Source organism: Chiloscyllium plagiosum, unplaced genomic scaffold (assembly GCF_037043375.1).
Source record: "Chiloscyllium plagiosum isolate Xiang-an unplaced genomic scaffold, Cpla_swu_hap1 HiC_scaffold_31, whole genome shotgun sequence".
Classification (NCBI taxonomy): domain Eukaryota; kingdom Metazoa; phylum Chordata; class Chondrichthyes; order Orectolobiformes; family Hemiscylliidae; genus Chiloscyllium; species Chiloscyllium plagiosum.
In genome coordinates, this window is record NW_028270169.1 from 31528865 (window position 1) to 31553194 (window position 24330).

Below are 24330 nucleotides of genomic sequence, written 5' to 3' on the forward strand. Positions count from 1 at the left end.
ATATTTGTAAAAACCCTTTTGGATTCTCTTTAATTCTATTTGCCAAAGCTATCTCATGTCCCCGTTTTTCCCTCCTGATTTCCCTCTTAAGTATACTCCTACTTCCTTTATACTCTTCTAAGGATTCACTCGATCTATCCTGTCTATACCTGACATATGTTTCCTTCTTTTTCTTAACCAAACCCTCAATTTCTTTAGTCATCCAGCATTCCCCATACCTACCAGCCTTCCCTTTCACCCTGACAGGAATATACGTGTTTGCCTAATTTAGGCATTGCAATAATTGAGTTTTATTTTTGTAAAAATTTATTTCATATCTTTTGAATTTGTCATTGTGGATGCATGATCATTGACAGTGATGGCTTAACTATTCTCCTTGATGTCACGAATTGGTGGTATGTATTTACTGTGGGTGAGTGACATACGAGTGTAGGAGATACAGTTAAACTTGTCAGCAAACCTTTCTGATCTTTGCTGCTGCAACCAATCCTAAAGAAGGTATATTCAATTTCTGTAATGAAACTGAATATGTTAGCAAAAGCTCTGCAGTGGAAACAAAATGTGTTAGTTTATTTGGCTTGATGACCCTTCACCCAATCTATGTCATTTGCCCTTGTCAGCTAGGTAAGTCTCGCTTAATGCTACTTTGTAAATGTAGTCTCTAACAAGTTGTCTTTCTGGTCTATCAGCTCTGCACAGTCTATGAATGTTTGAATATTTCATGTGTTGATATTAAGTGGCATTACCGTTCTTTTCTTTGCCCTTGTTTGGCTTCGGTAATGGAATTGTTGTCAGTTGTGGTAAACTGGCCTTGGTCAGTACAGATGCTGCTGCTGTACGGTGCCTTCCTCAAGCCTTGAAGTTAGAGGCATCATCCTGAAGAGATCTGCTCCGTATTGATACAGCTGTCAAATTCAGTTGTGGTTCAGTTGAGTGAAAGATGGCACTATGGCCTTCGTGCAGGACTACAACTGCAGCTTAGAGCGTATCCTCTTTGCTTCTCCAGTGTCAGCGGACTTAAAGTCTATATGCTGAATGAATTGGAGTAGATGTCATGAGTTGTGTATGAAATAGATTTTAACAAAGGAACATTGCACTGCGTCAACCTCACCCTCTTCCAGACATGACTGAATTTAATGGCAATACAAAATTGAGAAGGCTCGATTATTCTGAAGACTATTCTAGTGATTGTTGAGAAATGTCATCTTTAAAAATAACTGAAGTTACATAGAAGAGAATGGAGGATTTGGACAATTTTTGAACGGCAGAGGGTATACTATTTAACTTCAAACTGAAAAATCAAAATTTAAAGTGTTGCAGTTATAGATTGTTCTTGTTTTACTTTAACGCATTATGTGAATAGTTGGCAAAAGAAAAGTGAAACCTGTAAAAATATTACGCCACCCTATCGTGCAACTGGAAATCAAATTGGTAAAACATAAATGTAAATCAGAAAAAGAATCAATGATATCTTGGATCCTTTACTCTTACGCATTCATTTTTCACTTGATCTCTATTGTTTACTCCTGTGTACTGAATAAAATATCTTGTGCACAGTGTTATTTGGTTGAAAACAGATGAACTTGAGAATACTTTAAGATTTTTCCCCTGTTCTGAACGTGTTGATCCCTTCCTGAACACTTGCTAATCTGTTTTTTGCCCAAAAGTACTGCACGCGACAAGTGCTAATGGAGCTAGCTGCTTTGTTTTTTAAATATCTGAGCAGCAATTTGTTAGTGTCACATAGACAGATTGTCAAACAAACAATCAACTGAACAGCTACACTCTAAGAAGTTGTTCCAAGTGAAAGGGTAGAAGATTTTATGGTTTTAAAAGAAACACTGAATTAAGTGTGCTGTGTTTTTGAGTATTTCATAATACCTAGAAACCACTTTTAACATCTGGCTGTTGGGTTGGAGGGAGTACTCCCAAATTAGTCAAATTTTAAATGTTTCATCAGGCAGTGTTTGACACACAGTATGCTTCTATGCAATCTATGTGCATCAGTCTTAATGAATAAAATTTAGTACATAAGGAGGGAAATTATGTGCACAGAGAACATACTTAATCAGTCAACCTGCCTATTTAAAAACTTAAGTAAATCCTGTTTTTGACTGTCAATTATCATTAATTTTGTCATTTCCCATGACACAGCCTCAACCAATCAGCACTGCCCTCTCATACAGTATAAATGTTAGTTTCCCTTTTAATTGGCTTTCTTCCGCATTGCCCTGTTGAGTGCAAGACAAAAAGCTTTAACAAAGTCTTTTGTCATCAATACTCAAGTTCTTAATGAATTGTCATATTCCACAGTTAAGAACACATTCCTCCTTGATATCTTTCCGCCTAATTGTTAACTGACCTATAGCCATTCTTCAACACTTTATGTTCACCTCTAGTCAAAATCCAAAGGCATGAAAATATTAGGATAGAAATTAAATAGGAACAAAGTTTGAATTCTGAAAAGCCATATTTGGTGATTTGAGAAAATTTTCAGCAGAAAGCTGAAGGTTGAATCTTCAACTGGGATTAATATAGTGCAAACAGATCAAACATCTGTTTGGATTTAATTCCTGTTCAGTAAGCGCCAACTGACTATGATAGGTAAAGCAAAATTGTGAATGTGTACAACAGATGTTTAGTGCCTTGTTTAAGAGTGTAATGAAACTCAGCTTGGAAGCAACAATGAGATGTAAAATGAGCAATGAGATGAGGGGAGGTGATGCCCAGTGGTATTATCATGAGACTGTTCATAATCATGCAGCACAGAAACAGACCCTTCGGTCCAACCAGTCCATGCCAAACATAACCCCAAACTAAACTAGTTCCACCTGCCTTTTCCTCCAGACCTTTACTGTTCAATGCTGGATAACTAAAGAAATTGAGGGTTTGGTTAAGAAAAAGGAAGCATATGTCAGTCATAGACAGGATAGTTCAAGTGAATCCTTAGAGTATAAAAGCAGTAGGAGAGAAGTCAGGAGGACAAAAAAGGGACATGAGATAACTTTGGCAAATTGAGTGAAGGAGAATCCAAAGGGTTTTTACAAATACATCAAGGACAAAAGGGTACTGGAGGGAGAGAATAGGGCCCCTCAAAGATCAGTAACGCAGCCTTTGTGTGGAGCTACAGGAGATGGGGGAAGTAAATGAGTATTTTGCATCAGTACTTACTGTGGAAAAAGACATGGAAGATATAGAGTGTAGGAAAATGAATGGAGACATCTTGCAAAATGTCCATATTACAGAGGAGGAAGTGCTGGATGTCTTGAAATTAGTCAATTTTCATCTGGATGTGATATTTTTGAACTTGCATTGAGGCACAAGAAAAAAAAAATCAATTAACAACCTGCTTCAAAAATGCATGTGAAACCAGTCCATGAACAAAACCTTGATGCAGTTGACAAGTTTACCACACTAGCTAGCACCTCTGCAGAACAGTTCACAGTGACAGTCAAGCGAACAAAAGAATAGCCAAGGCCAGTCTGCTTTTGGCAGGCTGTGATTACATAGGAGCAAGGAGGGAAGAATCCCTCAACTAAAGGAAGAGCACACTGAATAGTAGTTCTTCCCACTTTCTAATATCCTGGAGATGTGGGCAGTTTATTCCAAATGATCCTCCATATGATTTGCTTGTGGAGACAATGCAAGTCCCGATGGCACGTCAAAGTTCTTAATACCGAGATCCTCTGCCTAACCACCATTCCTCGCATGCACACTTGGTTGATAAGGACTCAGGTAAGATGGCCACGACATTGTCTATTATCAGAATATCTGCCAAAATTAAAGGAAGAGAAAGCCCAAACAAAATTAAGGAAACAGTGTAAGTCTCACAGAAGTATTTTAACTTCAGTCATGACACACTTCAGTGAATATCCAACATAATAGCCGAAGTGAACTCTTACACAAAGGCCCATATGAGCACTCTAATCTTTTCTTGGGTTTCTGTACTAACAAAATTGACTTGAATCTTCAATTCAAATTTTACAAATTAAAAGCTTGCTGTAAATTACTTTCCTGTGATCAGGATTACATCCACACATCATCCAGAATTGACTTTCATTGCCCATTATCTATGAATATGACTTCACCACAGTGGAGATATAATAAGGTTTCAAATTCAACAACAATCCCAACAAGTATACTACAAGGTATAGATATGTTGCTTCCACTGACTTTGACACTCATCATTGACGAGGAGGTTTTGACAAAATGTCATATCATAAGTTATTAATTACACCATAAGACATAGGAGCAGAAAATAAGCCCATTGAGTCTGCTCCAGCATTCAATCAAGGCTGATAAGTTTCTGAACCCATTCTCCTGCTTTCTCCCCATAAGCCTTGATACTCAGGAATCTATCTCAGTTTTAAATATACTCAATGACCTGATCTCCACAGCCTTCTATGGCAATGAATTCTATAGATTCATCACTCTCTGGCTGAAGAGGTTTCTCCTTATCTCCATTCTAACAGGTCTTCCCTTTACCTTAAGGCTATGCCCTCAGGTCCTGGTCTCTCCTAACAATGGAAACACCTTCCCAACATCTACTGTCCCTTATCTTACTCAGTAGCCTAATATGCAGCACCATGTCAACGGTCTTCTGGAAGTCCAGGTAGATAACATCCATTGGCTCTCCTTCGTCTAACTTGCTCATTACTTCCTCAAAGAATTCTAGCAGATTTGTCAGGCGTGACCTCCCCTTGATGAAACCATGCTGACTTTGCCCTATTTTATAATACACTTACAAAGATTTCAAAAATCTTATCTTTCACAATGGATTCCAGGATCTTACCGAGAGAGGATAGACTAATTGGTTTGTAATTTTCCCTCTTTTGCCTTACTCCCTTTTTAAACAGGGGTATCAGCGATTTTCCAGCCCTCTGGGACCATCGATGCTAGCAATTCCTGAAAGATCACCACCAATGCCTCTGCTACTTCTTCAGCTATCTCTCTTGGGACTATGGGGTGTGGTCCATCTAGTCCAGATTATTTATCCACCTTCAGACCATTCAGTTTTTCTAGCACCTTCTCCTTCATGATGGCCACCATATTCACCTCTGCCCCCTCACTCTCGAATTTTTGGGATAATACTCGTGTAGACTCACACAAAAGTAGTCATTCAGTTCCTCAGCCATTTCCTTGTTCCCCACTACTATCTCTCCAGTATCATTTTCCAGTGGCTCAACATTCACTTTTGCCTTTTACATATCTAAAGAAACTCTTACAGTTTTCCTTTATATTATGGCTAGGGAACTGTAAAACTGGCAAGTACTTCATGGGTTAGAAAACATTACTAGTGGAAATAAACAACAGTTGATGTTGGTGCTTTTGTTTATTTGGAAATGGCCCATAAATTCACAAATGCTACACAGACCTGTGCAAATGTTAAGACCCAGGATGAGAGAAGGTAATTGTAATCAGATCCCTGGGTGATCAGAGAATGGTCCCTCATCTGAAAAAATGCAATTTAATATGGATAATTCAGTGGTAAAGTATGCAACAGAGCTAACACTAAGCTCGTGCATGTTGCGCAGGGTCAGAAAATACTATGAAAGCACAAACATGGAGCATTTAGCACATTAGTCTTTAAAGATTCATAATCATGTAAGGTTGCACCAAATCAAAACACAGTATTGATATTGAAACCAAAAAGTATTACATAACTTGGATCAAATCTAAAGTGCTGAACTGGTTTTGTTTCCTTCATATATGAAGTGGGAGACCTTTGGAACCATGGTGGGCTTCCTTAAAATTATTAAACTGATTGGATGAATGTCTTTAAAATAATTAAAGGCATAGATTCCACCCACATGGACAGATCATTCGAGACAAAAATAGGAGGGACAATCATTCAAAATGTGATTGACATAGATGTCAGTACAGGTACTTGCTTATCTTTGCAGTAGGTCAACCACCTCTGGAACAATTTAGCAACCAGTGCAGCCAGCAAGGATTTACTACAAAGATCAAAATACCCCAATTATGGCTAAAACATAATTTAGAAAATGTAGTTAATATTAAGCCGCATATCCTGAGGCATGGTTTGCTTGCCACTGGTAACTAGAGTAGAATTGTCTAGATATATTTACTTCTTTTGGAATTAACTACTGCTTTTCATCTGGAAATTTTGCTTCTCAAAGCGATTATGTAACCCCCTGGGGGTGGGTGCGAGTTATGGAGTTGGAATCAGGATGCGCAATGCAACACAAACATTTCAGGGCAGTCGGTCATTAACCAATCTACCATTTTTGTACATTCATACATATACAAAGGACATTCTTTGCGAAATTATGCTAATGAACAATTAATGGCCAATTAATATATTGTGTGTATATACTGGAATGTGTCATGTTTTCACTGGAATGTTCCCCATTGAAATGTCAAGTTGTTGATCAGATAAGAGATCAAATTCAATACCAGGATTTTCAATCTTTAAATTTTTGTAAATCATACATTCCTGTAGTTTGCTTATATCTTACTCAGTTTTGAGAAGATTTGTAGCTCAGGTTAAGGTTCTGGATGTAGATTTGCTCGCTGAGCTTGAAGGTTTGTTTTCAACCTTCCAGATAATGAGCAAACCTGCATCCATTGTATCTTACATACAATGACATATTTTAGCCACAATGCATAAATTTTGGATTTCTTGTGGGATAATATTTAATCACTAACGGATCCCAAAGGTTGATTCTCATCTCAGAAGTGATCGTTAATAGATCCCAAGTTATAAAAGCCTATAAAATTATAATAGAGCATCTTGAAACACTAACTCAATAAGAAACCCATGGCCATATATAAATTCTTAACACGGTTGATTCATATTTTTCATCAAGTTATTTTCCATCACAGAGTTTATATACTTCAAGTGCTAGGAATAAGTTTTTAAGGCAGCACATTCTAGAGCCAGAGTGCAGACAATTCTAAAAATGCAATCAGCAATGAAGTAGGATTACTGACTGCATAGTAAACAAGCCTTTGTTAGGAATGATCATAAATGTTTAAATTTAACATTTGGTTGGAAAGTGAGGCTGTGAATCAAAACTAGCATTTTTAACTTTAAGAAAAGCTAACTACAAAGGTATGAAAACAGCTGGCTAAAGTGAACTGGGAAGCGATAAAGGGTATGATAGTAGCAATACAACGATACATGGAGTTACTTCATAATGCATCAGGAGTTACTTCATTATGTCATTAAAAGATACACTCCAGTGAGAAAGAATAACTGTAGAAGGAATCACCACCCATGACTAACTAAAAAATCAAAAATAGAAGCTGACGGAAGTTTAAACAGTGTGCGCATTCACTTTGGAAGGCAAATACTTCTAAGTATTTTTAAAAACTTTCTGCAACAAGAGGAGGAAGGACAATTTAAACACTTACAACTCACAGGGAAAGAACATTGAGAAAGTTATGTAAACTAATGACTAACAATATCCTAGGGCGTATTGACCTGCATCCTAGGGCCTTAGTGTAATCAACTGAATTTTGGAAAATTAAAACAGGCTCATAAAGGTCTAATCAGATTGGGAAAAAATGTAACCCTTCCCTTCATGAAACGAGTGGGACAGAAAACTATAAGTCAGTTAGCCCAACATCTGTCAAACAGATAATGGTGGGAAATAACTCCAAAAAGAGACTGTGCTATGGTTGAAATGTAGACGGGGGTCCCATACAACAGCAAAAAAGTGAACAGAGCAAAGAATGAGGTGGGGTCAGAAAGACCGTCAGACTGGTTTAGGAAGAGGGTGTCAGGAGCCATAGGACCATAACACGAAAAACAAATTTACAGTACATTCATCTGCGTATCAGACTTCCACAGTACATCATCAACTAGATAAAGGGACAGCCTCTATGACTGCTAAACTTGATGACAAAAAGAGCTAGGAAAGTAAGTTGCTACCAATACAAAAGGAATCTGCAAAAGGTAACTAGATAGGGTCAAAAAGTGTAGCACTGGAAAAGCATAGCAGGTCAGGCAGCATCCATGGAGCAGAAAAATCGACATTTCAGCATAAGCCCTTTATCAAGAATGTAACTCCTCAGCCCTTCATTCCTTATGCCTGAAACATCGATTCTCCTGCTCCACGGCTGCTGCCTGATATGCTGTGCTTTTCAAGCTCCATACTTTTCGACTCCGGTCTCCAGCATCTGCAGTCCTCATTTTCTCGTAATTAGATAGGGTAAATGAATGGGCAAAAATTTAGCAGATGGCATGCAGTGTGGAAAATGTGGAGTCTTGATCACTTTGGCAGGAAGACTAGAAGGCATACATGATTTCAAATGGAGAGAAACTGCAGAATTCTGTGGTACAGAAGGATCAGGAAATCTTGAGAGATGACTCACAAGAAGTCAGTATGCAGATCAGCAAGTCAGGAGGATGACGACTGCGATGTTGTCACTTATTGCAAGGGGATTGGAAGATAAAAGAATGGATGCTTTGCTATAATTGTTTTAGAGCATTGGTAAGATATCTGGAATGTGTACAGTTTTGGTTTCTTTACTTAAGCTTATAATTGTAATAAAAGCAGTTCTCCCAAGTTTCACTGGACTAATTCATGGAATAAAGGGGTTATTTTGAGAAAAGATCAAGTGTATATAATTTTAAAATTCATTTTGTGGGATGTGGGCATCGCTGGCTGGCCCGTATTTATTGCTCATCAGTATTTGCCCTCAGGTGGTGGTGGTGAGCTGCCTTCTTGAATCACTGTAATGCATCTGCTGTGGGTTAAACCATAATGCCACTAGGGTGGGAATTCCAGGATTTGGACCCAGCAGTGAAGAAATGGTGATATATTTCCAATTCAGGATGGTGAATGGCTTGGAGGGGAACATGGTGCTGTTGCCATGTATCTGCTGCCCTTGTCCTTCCAGGTGGAAATGGTCGTGAGTTTGGAAGGTGCTGCCCAAGGACCTTTGGTGAATTTCTGCAGTGCATCTTGTAGATAGTACATACTCCTGCTATGGACCGTCGGTGGTGGAGGGAGTGAATGCTTGTGGATGCAGTGCCAGTCAAGTGAGCTGCTTTGTCCTGGATGGTGTCAAGCTTCTTGAATGTTGTTTGGGCTGCACTCATCCAGGCAAGTGGGAAGTATTCCATCACACACTTACCTCCCCTGGATAGGCTTTGGGGAGTCAGGTGGTGCGTTATTCGCCATAGTGTTCCTAGCCTCTGACCTGTCTTCTAGCCACTGCATTTATGTGGTGAGTCCAGCTGAGTTCCTGATTAATGATAACTCTCAGAATGTTTACAGTAGGGGATTCAGTGATAGCCCCACCATTGAATGTCAAGGGGTGATCAGATTGTCTTTTAGTGATGGTTATAGCCTGGCATTTGTATGGCACAAGCATTACTTGCTAAATGTTGGCCTAAGCTGAAAAATGTGTTGCTGGAAAAGTGCAGCAGGTCAGGCAGCATCCAAGGAGCATGAGAATCGATGTTTCGGGCATAAGCCCCTCTTCAGGAATCAGGGTGTTGTTTGACTAGCCTGTGAAATAGCTCTCCCAATTCGAGCGCTGGTCCCCAAATATTAGTGAGGAAGATTTTGCAGGATTGACAGGGTTGTTTCTGCTGTTGCATTTTCCAGTACCGAGGTCAATGTCAGGTGATCCATCTGGTTTAGTTTCTTTGAGACTTTGCAGCCATCGGTACAACTGAATGCCTTTCAGAGGGCAACTGAGAGTCGACCATATTGCTGTGAGTCTAGTCACATGTAGGACAGACCAGGCAAGGATGGAAGATTTCCTTCCCTGAAGGACATTAGTGACCTGATGGGTTTTACTGACAATCAATGATTTCATGGTCACCAGTAGATTCTTAATTCCACATTTTTTTTATATTGAATTCAAATTCCACCACCTGCAGTGGCGGGATTCAAATCTTGGTGTCTAGATTAATACCAAGTGATAATACTAAGGGGCTCTCGCCTTCCCCTAAAAGAATGAGTCTCCCTCATTCAAAGATGACACGTTGAGGGGACTTTACAGGGTGGATAATAAGAGGATGTTTCCCCTTGAGGGAAAATATGAAAATAAAGTACACAATTTAAAAATAGGCTGCGCTTAATGTCAACACAAGGTAGCACATGCAGAAACCTAACATTGCAGAACGACAACAGAATGGTAACTGCCTGTCATCTCTCAGCAGAAAGTGTACACCAACTTAAGTTACAGAAAATAGCACTCTTATTTCAAATGTTCCCACTGAACAAACTCACACGAAACACAAAAAATCCACATACCAGCATATTTAGATTGGGAGGTAAGATAGTCCAAAATATGCTGCTTGCTACCTTTAGAAAATGGGATTTTGTTTTCTGGCTGTTATTGACAGAAAGGCCGGATCCGGGAAGTCGACTGTTGACTGTTCGTGTGCATGTGCAGGTGCTGATAGAGTTAATGCTAGGGTCTTTAAAAAAGTGGCTAGTGAGATACATGATGCATTGGTTCTAATTTTCCAAAGCTCAAAATTCTCATTAGATTGGAAGCGTTGCTCTTTTATCCAAAAGGGAAAGACGACAGAAAGCAGATCAGTTGGTTTAACATTTATCATTGGGAAAATATTAGAAGCTATTATTAAAGCTGGAGCAGGACGCTTAGGAAAGTTCAAGGTAAACAGTAGTTAACATGGCCTAAAGAAGGGGAAATCATTTTAACCAACCATTTGACTTCTTTGAGGGGTTAACACATGTTATAGATAAAGTGGAACTGGTGGATGTGCTGAACTTAAACTTCCAGAAAGCATTTTATAAAGAGCTACAAAGATTACTGCAGAAAATATAAGTCATGGTGTAGTGAGCCAGCATATTGGATAAAAGATTGGCAAGTTAATAGGTAATAGAGCATTAGTGTAAATGGGTCTCAGGTTGGCAAGATATTATGAATGTATGACTTAGGGATTATTGTTTATAATTTATATAATGATTTGGATGAAATGATGGAAGGCATGATTACCAAACTTACTGATAACAAAGATAGGTAGGAAAGTAAGTTGTGAGGAGAATGAAATGAAGGTACAAAGAGATATAGGTAAATTAAGTGAGTGGGCAAAGTTCTGGCAAATGGAGTGCAATGTGGGAAATGTGAAATTTTCTATTTTGGAATACAGAATAAGAAATTATCTAAAGGGTGAGAACTACAGAGTTCTAACATGCTATAGGATCTGGTTGCTTTAGTTTGTCATGAATCACAAAAAGGACAGTATGCAGCTTTAGAAAGTAATTAGGAAAGTTAAACTAATGTCATCATTTAATGAGAAGGTAATGGAATATAAAAGTAGGGGGGGGTTAAGCTTCAGTTACACAGTAAATGGTGAGACCACACCTTTAGTATACGTACACTATTGGACTCTCAAATGGATTGGAAGGAGTTCAGCTATCATATGAAACTGGGAAGTAGGAAGCAGAAGCGGAATAACCTTCGCTTGCCAGGATTCATATGTATGCTTTATATTAAAATAATAGATTCTGCTGTAAAAAACAAGGAAGTGGTGGTGGCTGTCAATGCCTCAAGACCATCCTAAATAAGGATGACAGACAAGGAGGTTTTTATAAGCACAGCATGCTGGAGATATTTCACTGGAAGTGTTGCTCTTGACAACGTTTCAGTGCCAAGCAAAATCATTCTACCATTCCTTTCATTAATTGAGACTCACATTAATCATGTTCCTCCATAGGTCAGTCTTCCCCGACAGCAAAGGTTCAGGATGGGCCAGGCCTGCATTGTTGATGCACACATCCACACCTTGGTACTGTGACTTGATGGCAGAAAACATGGAAAGGATCTCTTCCTCATTGGTGAGGTCACACTTGTGTGCAACTAAGGTACCTGCATAGTCAGCACTCTTGCATTCAGCAGCTAGTTTCTGCAAGAAGAAAAAGTAAATTGTTAAAAATGAAAAATTACAGAAACATAGAAAATAGGAGCAAGAATAGGCCATTTGAGCCTGCTCCGCCATTCGTTATGACCATGGCTGACCACCCATCTCAATATTCTATTCCTTCTTTTCCTCTGTATCCTTTGTTCCCTTTAGCCTCACTATATCCAACTTCTTCTCAAAACCATAATGTCTTGGTCTCGACTGCTTTTTGGTGGTAGCAAATTCCATAGGCTCACCACTCAATGAAGAAATTTCTGACCTCAGTTCTAAATGGTTTACATAGTACCCTTGGACTGTGACCCCTTGTTCTGGCCTCCCTTGCTATTGGGAGCATCTGTTCTGCACCTACCCTGTCTGAACCGTGACACACCGAAAATTCAAGAGGAAAGAATGACAATAGGGAACAGTTTGAAAGAGTTTTAGGGCAATCTGCTGCTGAAGGCTTTGAAAATGTCCTGAAACTTGTCGAGCAGTTTAATTACTTTTCGGTACAGACTGTAATACGGTTTCACCTCCTGCATTCCCAATTTTTGCATGAAAAGAGGAGATTTATCCAAGAGAGCTACTAAATTTAAATCTTCATCTCTTGACATCAGCTGTTGCTCAAACTGAAATGTAAGTTCCATTAACAACTCATGAAATATTATAAGTGCTCAGAATTCAGTGTATAAATTGCAAGACTCTTTTGACATTTAGACTTAAGATTTATTTTAATTCAAAGAATATCAGTATGTTCTATATTGAGTTTCTATAAAAGCATTTCTCATGCAAGCGCAGATTAATGTAGGTTGTAACCCATGCTCCTTACATTCCAGATAATGGAGAGTTTACTGTAGTTTAATTTCTCACTTCTATTCTTCCTATCATCCCATGATTCTACTTCCCAATCCTCACTTGCCCATTCTATACTTCTCAATGTTATTAGAATTACAGTATTGCATCTGGTACTGACAAGCAGTTTCCTTGCAAGATTCTACTGGTTAATGAAATTGACAAATGTAAACCAATAGTTATCCAGATCTTCTGCTCTGGAAAGAAATGACCTAATGATCAACATTTAATTTCATTGAAGTTGTGCAAAGACCACATTCCAGGAAAAACAGGGAAGTCTTGTTATACTTATAAAAGGCATAAGTCAGACCACAACAGAAACACTGATTGGATTTGGTCCCTTTATCTAAAGAATCATATGGTGGCATTGGTAGTCAATGAAGGTTCACTAAGTTGATTTTAGGTATGGAGGCATTTTATCAGGAGAGCTTCAATAGGTTGGCCTTGTACTCATTGGACTCTAAAAGAATGGGAGGAAATCTGATTGAACATAAAAGATTGTTAAGGAGCTTGATGACAATTGACGCAGAAAGGTTTTTTTTTCACCCTTGTGGGACAGTCCAGGACCAGACAGCAGACTCTCAAAAGGTGTCACTGACTAGAGACAGCGATGAGGAAGAAATTACTTTCTCAGATAAGTTGTGATTCTCTGCAATTCTTTACCAAAGACATTGGTAGAGATGCTGGGTCGCTTAGTATATGCAATGATAAGTCAGAATGATTTTTTTCATCATGAAGGAGATCAAGGGCTACGTGAGATACAACAGGAAAATGGAGTTGTGGTTTATCAGATTTACCCGATTTCAATGAATGGTGCAGCAAAATCAATGAGCCGAATGGCCTACTCCTGCTCCCAAGTCTTACGGTCTTATTCAAACAAAGCAAAAGAAGTCTATAACTACAACAATTTGATTGTGTTTAAGGATGGACAAAAGAAGGACAGAAACATCCAGAATACCATTCCTTATCACCGCATAGTGAGACAACCTGAAAAATAGGCACTTGTAAATCTCAATCATGTTTTTCATGATCAAACAGATTACCTATATGTACATGCAAGTTCATACAGTGGGCACAAGCAAAAGACTAGCAGATTCAGTGTCCATGAATGCAACTGAGAAGTTGCTTTTCGCTAAATATTGTTAATAAAGGAGAGATAAAAAAAACCTTGCCCAGAAATTTAGTTTCTATATTTGCCTCTATTACAAAGAATGGACAACTTATTAAAATAATCAGTGTACAATAACAATTGCTACACATTTAACCAATTGTTTCTATAGATAGTAAAAAAAATTTTCCTGAAATTATAGTCTAAATAACAATGTTAGGAATGCAATTACAAACATTAAATAATTCCCATTAACAAATTCTAGATTGTCTCTTTTGCTTATTTCGGGCTGCCTCAATTAATGTGAAACTGTATTTCATGCAGATTTCAAACAGCATTTATTAATCACTTTGGAACTATAACCAGCATCACATTATAATGCATTATTTCCACTTTTTGAAAGCCTTGGGGAGCTATCGGTAATGAAATGTAGCTCATTTATGATCTGCAGCACTCAGAACAACAGCCCCAGACATGGGGTGATGATCACATGATGTTTCACTTACAAAGCAGCTAGACTGAAGCCATTAGCAATTGCAAGTCCATAAGCAATACTCCCAGAATTGCTTCGTGATCCAGCATTACAACAGCTCTCTTACCAGTATAATAGTCTGACAATTTAAACAGTAAAATTCAGCCTGGGGAATGCTTCAAAATGCACTGAATTATTTACAAATCTTAAATTTTTTATCCTAACTATACTTTATGTAAAAAAGAATCAATCCTAAGTCAAATTTCAACTGCTCACCTCTGGTCTACAAATGTATCAGTGCAACTGAATAGAACAAGTCATAGTTTGCCAGGCTGTCATTCAAAAAACAAAACTGCAAGTTTAATAATGACGATTCACATTATATAAATGAATTTGGAGTATGAATATTAATAAAGTCTCCCTCCACCCAAACTCGAACGTCATTTATTGCATCACATTTGGTTCTCCCAAACATCTTTCCTGTTCAGATACAAACAATCCTTTAAAAGGATGCCCAAATTTCTCCCTTCCCTCAATTCCAAACAATGATTTTGTCAGAATGATTGAAGAATTCAAACAACACTAAAATATATTAATTGTGAACAGAAAAGAAAAAAAGTGACAGTTTCAATAGGAACACAATGTCAATTGTGTTAAACCCTTTTTAAACTGGAGTTGCTCTACTTTAATTATTCATTCTAAATATCTTAGTATTTTGAGATAGTTAATGCGTGCTGGTATAGGTGTGCGTGATTAAAACAGCACAATTCACTCAAAAGGATCATGAACAGTTGTTGGAAGTTACTTAATACAAGACAGAAACAAGCAGGGCAAATTTATATTCAGCCCTAAAATCAGGTCAGGACATAGCAGTGAATTCTTTGAATATTGTCAAATACAAAACATGGTGACAGTCAGATGATTTAGGAAATGAGAAAAGGAATTGCAAAAAAAACCTAGCACTTGCTTGTTCACCTATTCTACCATGTTATTTGTAGCAGGTTAAAAACATAGAAGGGGAGTTCAACTCTGGAAGGCCCTGTTCTTCATGTAAACAGATGGGTCTATAGAAATTGACAGACAAGCTCAAGAACATAAACAATTCTATTTCAGTAACTTCATTGCACACAGAACTTTTATAACATGTATTGGGATAACTCTTCTTTAAAAATGATATCAACTATCAAATTAACAACTTTTCAGCCAAAAAAGAAATCACTTAAAGTAACTGCTAATTCAATCTTTTTTCGCCCCTACGTATTTATAGTAGCACCTTACATTGCAGGTAGTTATTCTATAACAACATAGTTGCATTCCATCAAAACCTCACTTAATAGAAAATAATTTAATATAAATAATGGAGCCTATGGAAAAAGTGGGGTTAGGGGCTGTAAACAAATATCACTCACAATCACTCAGAAATCACCCAAAAACCTAACAAAGTATAGCATGGTCTGAATGAAGGTATAAATCATATTCATCAATGGAACAAAAGTAAACATGACAGTTTAATGCAGAGATAGAGGGTCATCAGGGTGCAGAAGGTAGACTCTCTCATTCCTATTAAGTGTGCTATATCACATTCTCTCCTTACCCTCAAAACACTTTATAATATCAAGCTTCTCTTCCGTGTTATAGCTTTTGGTTTGCAATCACCACCTGCAATTTTATCATCAGGACACTTCTTGCTAACATTCTTGTCACTATGCACCTTCATTTTTTAAAAAAAAGGGATAAATCTAGGAGTAATGCACCTTTCACAGGAAGCTGCCGAATGTATCTCTCTCAGAAAGCTGCTCTCTGTACAGTACCTCTCACAGAACACTGCTCTGTCGGCAGCTGACATTAGCGCAGCACAGAACAGAAAGGAGACTTCGGCGTGGAAATTGATACCCGCACAGAATGAAGCTAAACGATCGCTGCTGGAATCATACTATTGCAAACAGAAGTAAGCGTTCTCAAAAATACTGTTCCTCAATTCTTCAGCAACATTATAAGCAAATTGTGCTGCCAAAACGTGTGTTACCTAAAAACTAGCTGTACATTTCCGGTTAAAAACATGGGATTTGGAACTGGGGAATAGACAAGACCTATAGCAGCTACTGGATGACCTGATTGGACTTGAAGTTTGAATTGCTCAAGTCTACCAAAACCCTCACCCTCTTTCCCCCCCCCGTCCCCCCACCAAACACACACACAATTACCTGATAAACTGGATGGGGACCAAATTATGAAGGGTATTAATCTTAAACTACAACAATTTAAACAAAATGGTGGTCAAAAGTGTCACAATTTTGGACATTTAAAATGTTCACCATAAAGTGCATCATGGTCAACACATCATGCAAACAGAGCTAAGAGAAGCCTAGGACAGCAGATCAAATCTCAAACGCTCTAATTTTAATAGGTCAAATTCCCTCTGACAACACAGCTCTTAACAGTATAAAATTTCTTATTTCTGTACTTCAAACCTTTAACATTAGCAGGGAAAGCAAAGGAAGATTTACACAAACCTCAACCTCAGTAACTGGTGCTTTAAAAAAATTCCCCAGCATAATGTGAATAAAAATTACTTCTATGGTTTGAAACGATTTCCAGGCTCTATACTGCAAGATGATACCAACATACTTCTGAAAGTAAATGAGCAATTAAAATTAAACCTGATCTACATTTAGTGTGCTTTTAAGGCACCATACATTTTTCCTTTTCAAGGCAACAACTTGAAATGCAAGTTGGACTACGAGAGAGCCGAAATATCAGTACAGCTTTGCGACTTGGGAAAAATCAGATGTTGCAAAATAATGTTGTTTTTCAAGCAGTGACAGGGGTACACTGAAACAATATGTCACTAAGAGTCTAAGAGTTAAGGTAGGTATACATGATGACTGCCCTCTGATTGTAAGAGTTTAAATGTTGTTTTGGGATGAGGTGGAGCAGAGTTAAAACAGATGAGGAGAAAGTACTTCTCTCAAAGCAACACGAATCAGTGGAATTCACTATCACAAGATTTGTAGGATGCCTGGGCATTGAGTAAATTTAAGGAAGTGATAGATTTTAAATTAGTAACGTGTTGAAGGGTTATGGTGAAGGGGCAGGAAAGTGGAGTTGAGGCAGAGATGGAATTGGCCATGATCATATTAAATGGCAGAGCAGTCCTGAAGAGCTGATTGCCTACTCCTGCTCCTTGATCTCATGTTCTAATTGCAGTTTAACCAAAATTGTAAGTGCAGGGCAGCCAAAGATGCCCAGTGCCTGCAAGCTGAAAACATCTCCCTCTCTATCGCCATGTGAATGAAAAAGACAGAAAAACCCAAGAAAGAACAAAACAAAGACAAAGAACAGCATTAACAAACCAGTTTTAGACAAGGAAAATGTTATGGAAATAGAAATGAGTTGTCAGCCTGGAAAATGTAGACTCACCATGTCAGACAACAACATGGTATGGCAATGGCAGCTTAAGTAGAAGAGAGCAATGTTACTGAAATGGAGGTAAGTAATTCTTGTGATGAAGTTATGGAGATGGAATTTTAATCCCAGACCAAATGGAAAACTAAAATTGCAATCAGTTGGCAACTAAAGAGAATGACTGGAAGTGGCAAATGAAATCCAGGAGTAAGACAGAACTTGTGTTGGGGCTGAAGATAAAGGTTCTGATTTTTCCAATACTTAATTGAATCAAGTTGTAGTTCATTTAAGACTGGTTAAGCAATAGTCAAGAGGGGTTGTGGAACGGAAGTGCTTGGTAACAAAGTGTACACTTCACCACATATTACGCCATAATTCATGAATCACCAGAAGACTATAGGACATTCAGCCCATCAAGTCTGCTTTGCCAATTAGATTGATGATTGTGATAATCATCAACTCCACTTTCCTGCCTTTTCCCCATAAGCTCAATTCCCTTACTAATTAAAATTCTATCGCAGCCTTGAATAAATTAATGACCCAGCCTCTACAGCACTCTGAAGTAGAGAGCTCCACAGAATCACTACCCTCAGAACAAATTCCTCCTTAGCTGTACATTAAGTGAGCAACCTCTTACATCGAGATTCTGCCTTCTGGTTTTAAGACTCTCCCAAAAGGAAGCAACCTCCCCATTGTCAAGCCCCCTCAACCAACCACAGAATCTTATCATTTTATGTTGGCTTCCACCGGGTAACACTTTTTTAAAAAATCATCTTTGTACTCCAAATCCTCTCTAGTCTCGGCTTTTCTAATTTCTTTAAGTCCTACAACCCTCTCTCATCACTCTTTTGCTCCAATTCTGGCCTTTTGCACATGCTTGCTTTTGACATCTCAGCTATCCTAGACTCAAGCTCTGGGACTCCCTCCCGAAAACACACACTACTCCTCTAACACTTACAACAATTTTTTGACAAAGCTTTGGTCAAAAACTGTCCTGGTAAATTCCCTCTGCACCAGCCATTCAAAGTCAACAGCCAAGTAACTTAATTGATCTCTTGGAGGTCAGCAATTACTAACTTGGAAAGTTTAAAAGAAGCAACAGAGGAAAAATTGTCAAACTAAAATGGCAGTCCTGCTTATGACAGTTTTGGGAGTAGAGATCTCAGCAGCTAATAGACATGCCTTAATAATAAAAATATAGCACAGTCCTTTCTTCCTTTGTGAACACCTTAACTGATGAATAATAACATGTATACACACAATAAATAAATGCACTGAAAGACTGCAAGAGTTAAATGTACCATAAGTTAATCACATATTTAAAACTACTGATCCCTCAAGGCAATTATTGAGGCCAAACTGTTTAAACTAAGACTAGACACTGCTCACACTAAATGCATGTATTGTATGCATACAATTTATAATCAGTTAATACAGTAATGACTGCACTCACTCTAAACTAAAAGCAAATGTTAACCATAATCAATAGTTATGCATAATGTTCAGTGCTTTATAAAGTGAAAGTCACCAGACTACAGATGTTCAAAGTCCCAAGGATGGAATGCTATTTATAAACTGCATCCTATCTTCAAAATGGAGACTTCTAATAAAACTGAAACCACACATAACAGATATATGTGACACAATCAAGAAATGCAGATTTTGAAAGCTATATTTCAGCCCTGTTGGTAAACCTACTCTATATACATTGTTAGGTTGCAAGTACTAGATTTCTGTAGAGGCAGGAATTTAAAAATAAGCATGTTTTCAGGTATTCATTTTATTCAGTAATACAACTTTTTATCCACCCAATTTCCTTCCCAACAGAATGTGCTAACTGGAATACAATTGCACAGGGTAATTATTCTTTATTTGCCAGCAAATATGCATACTTCAACACCTTTTAGAGAGCTGGAATATTTATATAGTACCAAAGATATTCTCAATACTGCAGACAAGTTTTAAACAAATAGGCTACAAGAAAATACTAAACACTACATGAGAAGCCAACAACAAAAAAATTCTTTGACAAGGAATAACTAACGGTGAACAGAGTGCATCTAGAGTTGGCGAATCACTTTGGAGTTTGATACTATCCTCACAACAAACTAAACAGCATTTTCCTGCCATTTTCTATTCCAGTCTGAGTATTTTAAAGTTGTTTCAATGGAATCTGTCCTGCCATTTAACGAGATCATGGCTGACCCGATAGCCCTCAACTCCACTTTCCCGTTTCTTTTCCCTACAGCGCTTGATTCCCTTACTGATCAAAATCTGCCTCCCTCAACCTTGAACGTACTTAACCATCCAGCATTGAAAGCCAACTGCAGTAAAGAATTCCACAGATTAATTACCCTCAGAAGAAATTCCTCCTCATTGGTCTTAAATGAGTGATGCCTTATTCTGTGATGATGCCCTCTGGTCCCAGACTCTGCCTCCTAAAGGGACACAATCTCTCCACATCTACCCTGTCAAGTGCTCAAAGGATCTTAGGTGTCAAATAAGATTGCCTTTCATTCTTCTAAATTCCAACATGTACAGGCTCAACCTATTCAACCTCTCTTCATCAAGACTGTCCTGCTTTTCCAGGCTTCAGCTGAATGAATCTTCTCTGGTCTGCCTTCAAAGCCAGTACATCTTTCCTTAGATCAAGGGTCCAAAACTGTTCACAGTATTCCAGCTGTAGTCTGATTAGTGTGTGTCATTTTAGCAAAACAACCATACTGACCTAATCCATTCCCTTTTAACTGAGGAGGAACATTTCATTTGCTTTTCCCATTTTTCGTTCTTGGATGTTAGATTTGAGAGATTCATGCACAAGGATTCCCAAATACCTCTCCTGGAGAGTTCTGCAATCTTTCTCCATTTAAATAATATTCACCTCCCCTACTCTTCCTGCCAAAGTGGGTAAACTCACATTTTGCCACACCATATCCTACCTACGAGATTTTTGCCCAATTGTTAACCTGGTAATGTCTCTCTTTTGGGTCAACCTCACCACCTGCTTCCCACATTTTTTGTGTCCTCTGCAAACTTGGCTTTCATACATTCGTTTCTGTCATCCAAGTCATTAACATGTATGTCAAGGGGAATGAAGAAACAGCCAGGTCCATGATATACATGGGAGAACAATAGTAGTAACAATGCTGCCTTCCTCATCCCATTACAAGGATGTTATTGAATGACTGCAGGACATTGCAAAAGGGGAGGGGAGTACATGTCAGGAGCAACAACCTACGTAAAAAGCTAGATCAAATTCAGCTGGAGGAATGGTGGTGGTGGTGGTGGTTGGCGGTGGGGGTGGAGAACAAAGAGATCTGTACAAACCAACTGCTGGACTGAGATCAATATCCTCATAGAGACATTCACTAGTACTGTGGGGAGGGCTTAAACCAGAGTCACGGGTGGGGGGGGACATGAAACTGAGCAGATGCAGTTGGGGAAACAAGATTGAAAAAGAAGAAAAGTTGAAAGTAAGCATCGAAATCCCCTGGAAACAAGGGCTAGGAGCAATTAACGTCATAGTACAGCAAAAGCAATGTAAACATGTCAAAAAGGCAAGTCTAAACAGACTATATGTGAAAACATGGAGCATATCCAATAAATTAGAAAAATGAACAGCATAAAAATTATTGAAAATGGTACAATAAAACTGCAAATACAGGCAGGAATACAGAGCGAACAGAGTTGGAAACCTAACCATGTAGGATATTTAATCTTTAAGGAGTACAGGAAAAACCAGAAAAAGATGTTGTATCATTGTTCACAAAAGATGCAATCAGTGCAAGAGTGAGAAATGACATTGGTGCAGAAAATCCTATGTAGAATCTATTTGGTCGAGCAATAAGCAAAAAGGGGCAGAACCCATTAACTGTCTATCATCCTCCAAACAATACTGGTAAGGTAGAAGATGGCAGCAACCTGGAAAATAGAGACTCCTGTAACAAGAATTATATAGTAATCATGGGGGACTTTATATATAGATTGGACAGACCACATTTGAATAATGATATGGTAGAGGAATTAATGGAGTGCGTACAAGATTTTTTTTTTTAAGAGCAGTACATTGCTCCCCAGTGAGTTCCTCAAGCTGTCTTAGATTTGGTTTGCTCAACAAGGAGCCAATTAATAATCTTGTTGTTAGGAAAAAGTGACCATTACATCATCAGGATAGAAAGTGTAGTAGTTTAATCTGAAACTAGAATCCTAAATCTAAACAAAGGAAACTACAAAGGGCATGTTGGCAATGATAGACTGGAAAAGTTGATTAAAAGGCATGGCAGTGGATAGGCAATGACTAACATGTAAAGGATCAAACACATGCATCATAGCAGTTACACATTCCTTTCAGGAAAAAAGAACTGAGCAGGAAAAGTGGTCCAACCAAGGCCGATAAAAGAAACTGGAAGATAATTTTAGATCCAAAGACAGGTCCTATAAAATTGCTAAAGAAAGTAGCAAAGCTGAGGAGCCAAAGCAGTTAAAAATTCAGCAAACAAGAATCAAGAGGTTGATTGAGAGGAGAAATGTAATAGACAGAGTGTAAATTTGCAAGGAAGATAAAAGCTGATTGTAACAGCTTCTGTATGGATATAAAAAGAAAAATGATCAATGAACACTAAATCACCAACAGTTTAAAACAGGGAGATTGACAGAGAACAAAACGATCTGTAGATTTTATCCTCGTCGCCAGTTCTCTTGTACCATTATGGTCAAGTACAGGAGGCTAAAGTATTTAAGCAACAGTAAGAGTTTTATTAAGGAAGATGTTCATTCAGCAGTAGCAAGATTAGACTGAGCTAATTTCCTCAAAATGGTGGATAACATCACATGAACAGACTCAAAGTCACAAATGAACATACTTCAATAAATAGACAATAAAAGGCATTTTCAGAATTGCAATCTGTAACTGGAGTGCCATAGGTATCAGTGCTCAGGCCACAATTCTTAACTACATTAATGACTTGGACGAGGGAAGTCAATGCACGATATCCAAGTTTCTAGGTGACAAAAATAGGTGGAGAGATTAGGGTGAGGGTGATAGCGTCTGCAGGTGGATAAAGACATCTTAAGCAAGTGGCCGAAACTTAACAGATGGAACATAATGTGGAGAACTTAGAGGTTATGTATTTGGCAGGAAAAATGGAATATTATTTAAATGGAAAAAGGTTGTGGAAAGCTACAGAACAGAGCAATTTGGTCCCCAATAAATGAATCATAAAAAGCTAGCCTCCAGGTTCAGCGGACAACAAGGATGGATTTATTTCAAAGGAAATGGAGTATAAAAGTAGGGAGGTTTTGCTGAAACTATACAATGGAACGAGTCAGACCATAGATGGAATAATATGAACAGTTTTGGGATCTTTTCAAAAAGAAAATCCGTACAGCTACTGGAGGCAATCCAATGGTTCACTAGCAAAAGTTCATTAGGCTGATACCAGGTTTGGAGAGACTGCATCAAGGAGAAGTTGAACATATTGGGCCTGAACTCATTGGAATATAGAAAAATGAAATGTGACCCTAGAAAAACATAAGATTCTTAGAGGACTTAACAGAGTAGAGGCAGAAATATCATTTCTCCATGTGGATCACAGGGCATAATCTCTGAATAAGGGGCTGTATATTTGAGATAGATATGAAGATGAATTTTTTTTCTCTCAGAAGGTAGTGAATCTGTGGATTTTTTAAAAATAATAATTGGCTGTTGAGACAATGATAAAGTGTTTTGTTGCCATAATACGGCACCATTTGAGTTACGAAGAGTAAAAAGAAATAACAAAATAGAATTAATCTTCTATACAAGGGGTTGACAAACGCAGTTGCATATGTCTTTTGAAGGTGTCTGCAAAGTCCAACAGTCAGATGCCCCTGCTCTCGGCACCGCAACTAAGTCCACGCCATGGGCCTATCACAGCCAGGAGCCTCTTCTGGGCACCACAATACGGGGTTTGTTCAAATTTTTGGATCCCATTAATAGCAGTGTGGGTGCACTGACATCAAACGGGCTGTATAAGACTACCATTCGCCATCACCTTTTCAAGAGGAATTAGGGACGGGTAGTCAATACTGGTATTGTTGTAACAATCTAGCTCTTTCCTACATACAGTTTAAAAATTTCAGTCACAGGCCAACTCAGTGGAGACAGACATAGTCATCAAGTACATTCAAAGGGCTGTTTTGGCAATGAATGTGTAGGGCTGGTACATTAAAAATAAGAAACAAAAAAATCAGAAAGAGCTTTTTCTAGAGCAACCAACATGATTTAAGTGTTTCAGCTTGACACTTAAAACAAAAAATACAACATATTCCTTAACTTGAGCTATCCCATTTTCCAGAAACATGTTATTTCCTTAAAAATCAGATTCTTTGTCAACCATTGCTCACTTCAAATTCACTTAAACCACCAAATCAAGAATGCCATATGGAAGCTCAGCCAACAAAATTGCTGTTATTATCTCTAGATAGTGACAGGAAGTTTAAAGTGCAGAAACCACTCAAAAGACAATTACCCTTCACAGGTAAAGTGATTACTCATGAAACAAGTTTGACAGCAAATGTTAAAAAGGATAGATCAGACCAAACAGGCGTAGATTCAATATTTCTATTCAACATTCCCATTAAAGTCCCTCTTCGAGACCGCTC

General features: G+C 38.2%; 1 protein-coding gene across 1 annotated transcript in view; it reads right to left on the reverse strand.

The window, feature by feature from the left end:
• Positions 1-24330, reverse strand: part of dhrs11a (dehydrogenase/reductase 11a) — a 79705-nt gene that overhangs the window by 38540 nt on the left and 16835 nt on the right. Inside the window, exon 2 of the mRNA XM_043718558.2 lies at positions 11648-11857. Coding sequence (XP_043574493.1) covers positions 11648-11857 — 210 coding nt within the window. The remainder of the gene's footprint in view (positions 1-11647; positions 11858-24330) is intronic.